The 10,838-nt window shown below is 42.3% G+C and overlaps 1 protein-coding gene across 4 annotated transcripts in view; it reads right to left on the reverse strand.

Moving 5' to 3' along the window:
- The window catches only part of cpne4a (copine IVa), a 47,311-nt gene extending 36,491 nt beyond the window's left edge, over positions 1-10,820 (reverse strand). For 3 of the 4 annotated variants that reach the window (XM_053611207.1, XM_053611206.1, XM_053611204.1), the window contains exons 1-2: positions 8,680-10,820; positions 2,209-2,398 (exon numbers count right to left, since the gene is read on the reverse strand). In XM_053611207.1, coding sequence (XP_053467182.1) covers positions 2,209-2,379 — 171 coding nt within the window. In that variant the 5' untranslated portion in view covers positions 2,380-2,398; positions 8,680-10,820. Of the gene's footprint in view, positions 1-2,208; positions 2,473-8,679 lie in introns of those variants that run through there. The other variant, XM_053611205.1, reaches the window with a different exon arrangement.
- Between the last annotated feature and the right edge of the window lie 18 nt (positions 10,821-10,838).

A 10,838-nucleotide genomic window follows, 5' to 3' on the forward strand; every position in this document is an offset into this window, starting at 1 on the left:
TATTTACTGCACAGTGTGAAGTGCGCAGTGTGCAATTAGAGACGCAGCTTCGGACGCAGCACACGCTAACCCTAACCCACGCTGCACATTTTTGTGCTTTCGCTGCTGAAAATCCTCTGATTCAGCTCATCAGGTCTGCTTTAACAGGACGAGGGGAAGTGCGGTGGGAAGGAAATCACCTCTCAGAGGACGCTTCTGGAATTAAAAACAGTTATTTGATACAGTAACATGAGGCGATACTTCATACTTAGCTCTCTAGCTAATGTTGGATAGCTAATGCTCGCTAAGCTACATGTGATTTTCAGTCACCTCTAATCAATAAAACTTGGGAAATGGGACACGCCCTAAACTGTAGCACTTCAGTGTGGGACACGCCCATGACAGAGGTGATTCAGTGTGGGACACGCCCATGACAAAGGTTCTTAAAAGTGGGACACGCCCATGACAGAGGTTCTCAAAAGTGGGACACACCCATGACAGAGGTACTTCAAAGTGGGACACGCCCATGACAGAGGCTCTTCAAAGTGGGACACGCCCACACAGTGGCATTTCAATGTGGAACACGCCCACAACAGTGTGCCTGTACTGTACTAGCTAAGAAGAGTGGATTAGCCTTCTCTCTGTACGGGGCTCAGATGTATCTGCTGTGCTTTGAATAATTCTTTTATTTCATTTTTCTTATTGAAGTGCAGAATTGTTCTGAACGCGCCTCAGGACACACGCCCTAATCACCAGTGATGACGACTAACCCGACTGAGGACTGGGTTTTGCACTACGTGCGTTATTAGCATTCTCAGCGTGACCGTTAAATTACAGACCTCAGAAATGATGAGCTGCTATTGTTACATTATTAACAGATTTATTACGAGGGTTTCTAATCACACCTCCTCCGGCTCACTGCAGTTTCAGCGTACTTTTAAGACCGTTGCTCACCACTCGTCTGTACGAGGTCCCAATAAACTCGTAGCCGGTAAAACACACAAAAACTTTCACGCTGATTAGTGCATCGTTTCATTTGTGTTTAACTACTTAGCTTTAGAAGCTATATAAACTGTACAGCTACTAGCGATTTTAACTGGAACTAAAAAGACAGGCCACGCCCACAAGGCACAGCAGAATCGGTCCCTACAAGCAACACCAGCGACTTAATGAAGGCAGGGTTAGCCTGGAAGTATTAACTCATTAGCATTGTTATACAGCTCAAAACACAAGCTGAGAAGATTCCGGGCCTTTCTTTTTCACACGGACACGGCACTGATTTGCAAACGCACTCGATTTCGCTTAAACGTCTCAGAGGGACACGACGGCGCCTCGAGGACTCGCGAGATCGAAATGATGAAAACGATGAAAATGATGTGACGACCCCAACAGCCTGCCTCAGGAAACAGAGCGTGATAAAACGAACACTAGTCTACGATATTCCATGTGATATTACCTCAAGCGGAAATACACACACTCACTCACACTCGCACACACTCACACACACACACACACACTCACACACACACACACACACACACACACACACACACACACACTAAAGGAGCAGGAACGGCGCTGTTACGTAAACGGCTAATGAGGAACGAAGGGGGCGATGAGAAGGGATCCGGCTGTTCAGCTGGCACAAAACACACAGAGAGATCTCGCTGAGAACATATGCAACACACACACACACACACACACATACACACACATTAAAAAGCTGCACATCTAGGCCTTTGGTTAATCTGATCAGCCTCACAGTGAGAATTATGAGTCGCAATTGTCTGACAAAACCTGGAAGTTTTAGACATGTCAAGAAGACAAAGTCGGAATACTGGGAATTTTCGTTGATATACTGGTTTATAATGAATTACAGTGGATACATTTGAATTATGTTCACGTTTAAACATAAACACAACTGTACTATAATGCTAGCTGATGTTAGAGTTGATGTTAGATAGAAGTGGGAATAATGGGAGATTTTCGATGCTAGCTTCCGAGATAAGATTAATTATTTGACATCGTTGACATTCAGTTAATTGAGTAGCTGATTTTCTAAAAAAAAAAAAACAACCTTTTCTGTTAACGACGTCTTCAATTAGCTTCGATTTTCTTCCGTTAATTTACTGTAAAAGAAATCCTGGTTCTGATATAACACACGAATGAAAGTGTTTATGAAAGTTCACTCTGTTCAGTGGGAAAGTGGAAGCGTGAGAGCAGCCTCACCTCGAGCCACTGGCCGTGTGACTGCATCTTGAGCAGGATGCAGGGGTCGGGTTTGGACAGAGCGTCCCGGTCTGAGATTCCTTTACACGCCACGCGCAGCTCCACTTTACTCAGGCAGGGACTGTTAAAGAGCCCCAGCGAGGTCGCGGCCGACTCGTAGATGTCGCTCATTTTCAGTTCAGTGCTGACGCTGTGAAGGACAAACGGGAAAGAGTCGTACACTGCAAAGGATTATTTACAGTTCTAAACTTCATCATGCAGTTAAACAGTTCATTACACAAGACATGATATCATGGGAAATCAGAGAGATTGCGTTACAAGATTAGAAACACGAAAATAAGAGAGAGAGAGAGAGAGAGAGAGAGAATTTTAAGAGAGAATGGATTTGAGACAAAAAGAAACAAGACAGAAAACACATTTAATAAACATATCAAACAGACATAATGGAAAGAGTCTCAAGGAAGGAGGTGTGGCCTCTATGTATCTCTTCTCACTGAAGGAGGCATGGCTTCTGTGTATCTCAGTCTCAGTGAAGGAGGCGTGGCCTCTGTGAATCTCAGTGTCAGTGAAGGAGGCGTGGCCTCTGTGTATCTCAGTGTCAGTGAAGGAGGCGTGGCCTCTGTGAATCTCAGTGTCAGTGAAGGAGGCGTGGCCTCTGTGAATCTCAGTGTCAGTGAAGGAGGCGTGGCCTCTGTGAATCTCAGTGTCAGTGAAGGAGGCGTGGCCTCTGTGAATCTCAGTGTCAGTGAAGGAGGCGTGGCCTCTGTGTATCTCAGTGTCAGTGAAGGAGGCGTGGCCTCTGTGTATCTCAGTGTCAGTGAAGGAGGCGTGGCCTCTGTGTATCTCAGTCTTAGTGAAGGAGGCGTGGCTTCTGTGTATCTCAGTCTCAGTGAAGGAGGCGTGGCCTCTGTGAATCTCAGTGTCAGTGAAGGAGGCGTGGCCTCTGTGAATCTCAGTGTCAGTGAAGGAGGCGTGGCCTCTGTGTATCTCAGTGTCAGTGAAGGAGGCGTGGCCTCTGTGTATCTCAGTGTCAGTGAAGGAGGCGTGGCCTCTGTGTATCTCAGTGTCAGTGAAGGAGGCGTGGTCTCCGTGTATCTCAGTGTCAGTGAAGGAGGCGTGGCCTCCGTGTATCTCAGTGTCAGTGAAGGAGGCGTGGCCTCTGTGTATCTCAGTGTCAGTGAAGGAGGCGTGGCCTCTGTGTATCTCAGTCTCAGTGAAGGAGGTGTGGCCTCTGTGTCAGTTCCATTGAAGAAGGTGTAGCCTCTGTTTGTTAGTGGCTTCTGTGCTTCAGTAAAAATGAAGGAGGTGTGGCCTATGTGCCTGTCAGTCTCAACAAAGGAGGCGTGGCCTCTGTGTGTCAGTCTCAATGAAGGAGGCGTGGCCTCTGTGTGTCAGTCCCAGTGAAGGAGGTGTGGCCTCTGTGTGTCAGTCTCAATGAAGGAGGCGTGGCCTCTGTGTGTCAGTCCCAGTGAAGGAGGCGTGGCCTCTGTCTGTCAGTGTCAGTGAAGGAGGCGTGGCCTCTGTGTCTGTCAGTCTCAGTAGAAGCGCTGTAGCCTCTCAATAAACTGTACAATACTGTACTCATTACATCACTTCATATTGTATTGAAAAAGCTTGCCTCAAGAGGCCTGTCAATCAAGCTTGCTCATTGGAATATTAAGCCACGCCCAGACAGTTCCACACCCAGACATTCTAACCTAATTCTAAGATCAGCTGTTTAGATTCAAACTTTCCAGGATGTTTAATAAAGAAATATGACCCTATACTCTGTGTGTGCTCTGACCCCTGACCACGCTGCAGCACAAACTCTGCCTTTATATCCTCTGACTCTCCTCCGACACACTCCACGGTGCTTTAACACATCATGTATTAGTGATTTAACACCGTGTGTATTGTGTTTGTCATGAGAATTACTGTAACTGCTCACAGCGAGAGTCTTACAGCTCAATCAAACGCCGATTCCGAGCTGCTTCATAACCGTCCATCACTGCTGTACGAGCTCAGTGACAGCCGACAGCCTCATCCATCACACACCGGGAGAGCAGAGCTACAGTGTGAGTGTGTGTGTGTGTGTGTGTGTGTGCGAGGGGAAACCTCTGCGATTAACCAGAGTCCTGTCTCCTCCATGGAATTTGATGGGTCCTCAATAAAACCCAGTGGGACACCAATTGATAATCGCAACAACATGAAGAGCTGAGATTCCGAGCTCAAAATAACCCTGTTAGCCGTGTTATTCACACCCTCACAGATACTGTGGTTTTATACACTGAAATACACTGAAATACTTGCTAAACAAACTGAGATTGTTGTGGTGTGTGTATTAATAATGCATGAGCGTGCTCCCTGAGCCTGCTGCAGCTGTCAGAGGTTTTGCCATGTTGTCACGAGATCGGCCGAGGTTTGAATCCTGGAGATGTCTGTCTGGGAGTCTTTTAAAAAAAACCATGGGCGCTCTGGGAATAACCACTCTCTGCGGTTACGCAGTTTCCCGATCTGATCACGGACTTGCAGGTCTGACCAGATTATGCAGAAAGTAATATTAATTTCCATACGCATGAGGGCTGCAGATTGTGGGCGTGTCTACACCAAATCTCGAAAGTGTAATATAAGATATATAACATCTGTATTCTTATAAATGAACGCGGCACGAGCCGGGCTCTATCCGGCATCACACGTGACCCAGTACAACACATCATACTTGTATCTGTTTATAGTTGTGGAAAATCCATGAAACTACTTCCTGTTGTCACTTACGCTATAGCAGCTACAAACACTCGCTCCCTCACCAGCCCTCTCTTTATTCTCCCTCTTTATTCTCTCTCTTCAAGTTAATAATGTAAAGAAAAAAATTACCATAAATTACTACAAAATACAACAATATTTTCCAACTAGATTGTCTATATTTAAAAGCAGACTAGCACACAGGTGAGGTAAGGCATGTAAAAGCAGACTAGCACACAGGTGAGGTAAGGTATTTAAAAGCAGAGTGTAAGGAATAAAATATCTGCTGAGATTGGTTGCGTTGCCAGGTTTGGCATGTTTTCCTCTGGTTTCCTTCCACCTCCCAAAAACATGTCTGACTCTACACTGATAAAGTAAATTATTTTCCTAGAACAGTTTCCAATTTTTATATTTTTGTATATTTATAGCTCCGTTTTTAATGAGGGCAAAGGTGTAGAGATGCTGTCAGGAAATTTAAGTTGTTTACTGTGGATTATTCTTACTGGGAAATTTATTACAATTTATTACAATTTATTACTACACTAGACAACCTACGTAATCCTAACAGCAGAGCGATGTCAGATGAACTGTCATGAACTGATACGATGTCACACCCGTGGCGCACACGTGAAGATGAGCCGCCTCGCGCCCTGCTGTGTTTTTACACTAATTAGCTGTCATTTCATCACGCTGCCAATGAGGAAACACCGACGCTGAACAGCAGCTCAACACATCATCTGAAGAAGCTTCCTGCGAGTAAAATGAGGCTCAGCTGGAGAAACATGAAGGGGGTTGTGGGAGACGAGCACAACTCCACTTCCTGAGGCGTTACAGCGAGTCGATCCCTCAATTTCTCCCTGTAAATCCTTTCAGAAGACTATTACCTGCATGCCGAGGGAGAGAGAGAGAGGGATTCCCACCACACGTCAAGAGGGAGACAACCGTCCACTGCTACAGAAAACACTCTCATTTACCCACAATGCACCTGTCAAAGTGACATGGAGTAATTGCACAGGCTTTAGAAGATTTAGGCTTCATGTTGGGATATTATAACTCTCCAAGGCCTCCTTCACTGAGACTGACAGACACTTAGGCCACACCTCCTTCAATAGAACTGACATAGAGGCCACACCCCCTTCAATGGGACTGACACGGAGGCCACACCTCCTTCAATGGGACTGACAGACACCGAGGCCACACCTACTTCACTGAGACTGACACCGAGGCCACACCTCCTTCAATGGGACTGACACGGAGGCCACACCTCCTTCAATGGGACTGACAGGGAGGCCACACCCGCTTTACAGGGGACAGGTTCAGAAGTGGGTGAGCTTATTTTCAAAGTTCATTATTTTTAAATTAACAGAGAAAAAAATCTTTTTTTAAAAACCCTACCATAAAGCAATAAATCGCATTTCACACATCTAAATATGCTCCTGTCTTTTCAGGCTTTAGGAAAACAGGTTTTTTATCTTTTTAAACCTACGCTGCACTGCACACCAGAGCTCAAGAGGAGGATTTATGCCAGATTTGGCGTTTCAGCCTGTCAGAGAGGAGGAGACGAACTGGATTTCACACGCCGTCTCATTAGTCTTAAATCTGCAAGTGTGCGCTTGTTTACTGGGATTCGATCTATTATAATTACAGCAAGGACATTAATAAGGCCTCAGGCTCCTCGTCAGACGCCTAGCTCGTTTTCTTCCTGAGGCAAGATAATTAAAGAGTACTTATTGTGCTTTATGAATGGCAAAAGCTTCCACAATCAGATAACTAATGTGTGTGTGTGTGTGTGTGTGTGTGTGTGTGTGTGTGTGTGAAAGAGAGAGAGAGAGAGAGAGAGAGAGAGAGAGAGAGAGAGACCCAGAAGCCTATAAAATCAAAATAAAAGCCAACTAGGGACATGACAGAGGCTCTGTGCAATAAAGCACAAAGGTGAAGCAATTAACCTGCGCAGCTCAGGATGTGTGTATAAATAAACAGCTGGTTTCCTGTGTGCTAACATGCTAATGGATCGTCCCTGAGCTTCACAAGATGTCTCTACAGAAATAAAAATTAAGTGCATGTGGGAATTATGCTTTACAGATAAATGTGTTAATTAGAGACCCAAACGTTAACGCAGGTTCATGTAGAAACTCAACACCTGAGAAACAGGAGGTAAAACTGGTGTAGAAGCCATTTCAGACACTATATACAGGTAGTGCACAGACATAGAGAAGACACGCCCCTTTTACTGAGACTGAGAAACATAGAGGAGAAGAGAAGACATACCCCCCTTTCACGGAGACTGAGAGACATAAAGACACGCCCCTTTTATGGAGACCCAGAGACATGGAGAAGACACGCCCCTTTTACTAAGTGATGGACAAAGACAAGACATGCCCATTTTACTGAGTGATAGACACCTAGAAGACACGCCCCTTTTACAGAGACTGAGAGACATGAAGACACGCCCCTTTTACGTAGACTGGTAAGCATGAAGAAGACACGCCCCTTTTACTGAGACTAATAGTCATAGAGATGCCATACTTCTTTTACCAAGATTGACAGACAAAGAGAAGCCACACCTCCTACACTGAGATTGATAGACATAAAGAATATATAACTCCTTTTACTCAGATTGACAGACACATAGGCCACACCTCCTTCACTGGTTGCCTCTGCCAAGAGGTTAAGACTTGGCAATAAATGAACCTTTCAAGATAATGACCTCAAGCATACACCCATAGCAACAACGAAATGAGGAGGAACACAAAATCTATCCCATACTTTGCCGAAGTTACAGATGTTACTTAAGAGTTTAAAACAGAACTACAAAAAATAAAACTATCCAGCATTCCCGTGTGTTGAGGCTTAAAATATATCTCTCTGCATGTATTATTCATGGTCCAGTCTTACTCGGGCTGAGAGGGGGCGTGTCCTGGGGCGTGTTAAACATATCAATCTGAGGTAACCCGTTTCTGTCCCTATTACGCCAGCAAACTGTCGAAATAAATGAATAAATGAATAAATAATGACAGAAACAACGTCAATAAAGATAGATTAGCGTGTTCATTGTCACATTAGTATCATGTGACGCCTGAAGTAGCCTTAAAAATGCTTTAATAAACGCTTTAATAATAAACCAGCTAGTTAGCTAACAGCCGTGACGAAGCTTCAGCGGTTACCTTGACAACCGCTCACCACATACTACATAGTATACTATCGTACTAAACAGTGCAGTGTACCACAAGTACCGTACTAACCCGACATACTACTTAGTACGATCGTGTGTATTGCCTGTTTAACACCTGTAATAGTTTTCATTTAACAAACTTCATATATAAATATTAACACACTCCCCAAGCTCGTGAGGATTTCATCAGTGAATGTGTAATATGAACTCAAGTGAACTTTAAACTTCATTTAAAGGCTAAATTACTTCATATACTGCTTAATATACTTCGTATTCTCAATGTATACTGGAGTTATATTCCTCACTTGATTATATTCTAATACAATAATGATCATATTTAACAAGTAATGAGTGTAAAAGTTCCATTTTAAAAGTTACAAATCCCACTCATTTTGTTCCCCACAGAGTATTTCCATGTCTTAAACATATATCCAGGTCATATACAGTATACTCTATATGCATCCTACTACACACTATCATTTAAGATATACTTATATGATATATTTATATCATATATATGGAAGATTATATTCCAGGTCTCCATTAAAAACAAACAAAAGAGAACAGGTTCAACTTACCTTAAACATGGAAGATTTAAATCCAGGCAGGTGATGGTTTAATGAAGAAATGAAACAGAGGTAAGTGTGTAAACGTTTCCTCCATGCAGGCAGTCAATCTCCATCCTGAGCTCAGGTGTTCAGAAGCGGTGCAGAGGAAGCCAAGAGGAATAAAGAGGAATATGGAGGAATAAAGAGGAATATGGAGGAATAAAGAGGAATATAGAGGAGTAGAAGAGGCTGAGAGTTTTCTGCACAGAGTGTTTGGTGTTTCTGCTCCTCTCTACACTGAGCTTTAAACTGACACTCCGGACTGCTCGGGGTTTTATTATAACCTACTGCTGCTGACACGCGGCGATATAACCGGAGAAACAGTGACATCTAGCGGCCAGGGGCGTTACTAATATTCAAGCTTTTTTGGGGGGGTGGGGGGTATTGGGCTCTATTTTATGCAATAGATCTAGTTTATTAAGAAACATGAAGTAACAAAGTAATTCTATGTAACGTTATCATATTCATATATATTCATATTTATACATTATGTTATTCATACATTATGCGCCGTTTGTAAAATGTTGCACGTTCTATAATCCTGCTCAGTTTTTGCACATATAGCATTGCCAAATGTAATAAATAAAAAAATAATAATAATAAATGCTATATAATTTGTAACATTTTGAGAGAAATTCGTATAAATTAATGCACTAATGCAAAACTATTTTTTTTAAAAATGTATGTGTTAAATGTAAATGTTAAATATAAATTTAAATCCTAAATGTTAAATATAAATGTAAACGTTAAATGTAAATGTTAAATATAAATTTAAATCCTAAATATTAAAAATAAAATAAAATCCTAAATGTTAAATATAATTGTAAACGTTAAATGTAAATGTAAAATATAAATGTTAAATATAAATATAAATGTTTTCTCTAAATGTCGCACACGAAAACTGAATCTTAAGAGAAAATGCGGTCATTGGTCACGCCCCCAAGTGTATGACGTCATGGAGAAGGGCCCTCTCACGCTCAGCCACATCAGGCAGTTAACACAAATTTCCAAATGATTTAATTCAGCCATGGCCAGGCATTCAAGCACGGTAGATGAAAAGGTTTCAACCTTTTTCCTTTTTTTTAATCTGGGTATAAAGAAAGACAAGGTTGGCTACCAACCTTCCAGAATTTGAAATCTATGAGGACAGATTTGTTGGCCAAACTTATTTAGACTACATTAACCACAGCAGCGATTAGGAAATGCAGTAGACTTCTACACAATATCCTCTCCATAATGCTGCCATCAGCAAAACTGTTATATTTAACAATACACACCATGGTTGAGAAGTCAGGGCACGTGGACTAGAACATGCAGACTGAGAACCTGCTCCTCATGAGGGACAAATAATATTAGAGTTTAAAAAGAAAAATAAATAAAGTTGTAGCTTTTGAAACTGAACATAATTTCAAAAGAAAAATATATTTCTTTAATTCTCATATCTTTTATTCCACTGGAAATCAGGCTGTTCAGCTGTGCCTCTTTCTGCAGGTAGGGATTCTCTAAAACATCAAAGACACAGAAATGCTGCCCTGTTGTTCAGTTAGTGCTTTTTGTACATGTTCAGTTATAAAGAATAGTTCTTTTCTTTTTTAATTATATGTCAGTTGTGTTGTTTTCACCTTCGCACAACTAAAGAGCATGCGTGCTGAAAATGCTGATTTTGACCTGTAGATGGCAGCAGATTTCTCATCGTCTCACACACCGAAGACAGAAAAATCTGTTTTTATGAGCAGCTAACCCTCACTGTTGATCATTTCCCTACAGCCACACACCAGAAGTGTTTCACTCTCCATATATCTTGCCAAAGATTTAAATTTTTACTTTTTTTTCATTTTGAAAACACCACATCTTACTTCTTCGTTTATAAATACATTTAAAGATGTTCTCACTTACGTTAGAGCTTAAAATCGTTTCTTCAGGTTGTCACCAAGAAATACTTTCCCTCGATGAACTGTTACACAGCACTCGCACTGGAGACTCCTTTCCGTAAATGTCAAACAAACGCATTTCTCCTTACAGCACACTTCACCACATCAATGATTTTTTTATTATCAGAGGAGCGTGCGCTGTACACGTACCTGTGAACGAGTCGTTACCATAGAAACGATAACGTATCAGAACGAGCG

The sequence above is a fragment of the Ictalurus furcatus genome, chromosome 23 (assembly GCF_023375685.1).
Source record: "Ictalurus furcatus strain D&B chromosome 23, Billie_1.0, whole genome shotgun sequence".
NCBI lineage: Eukaryota > Metazoa > Chordata > Actinopteri > Siluriformes > Ictaluridae > Ictalurus > Ictalurus furcatus.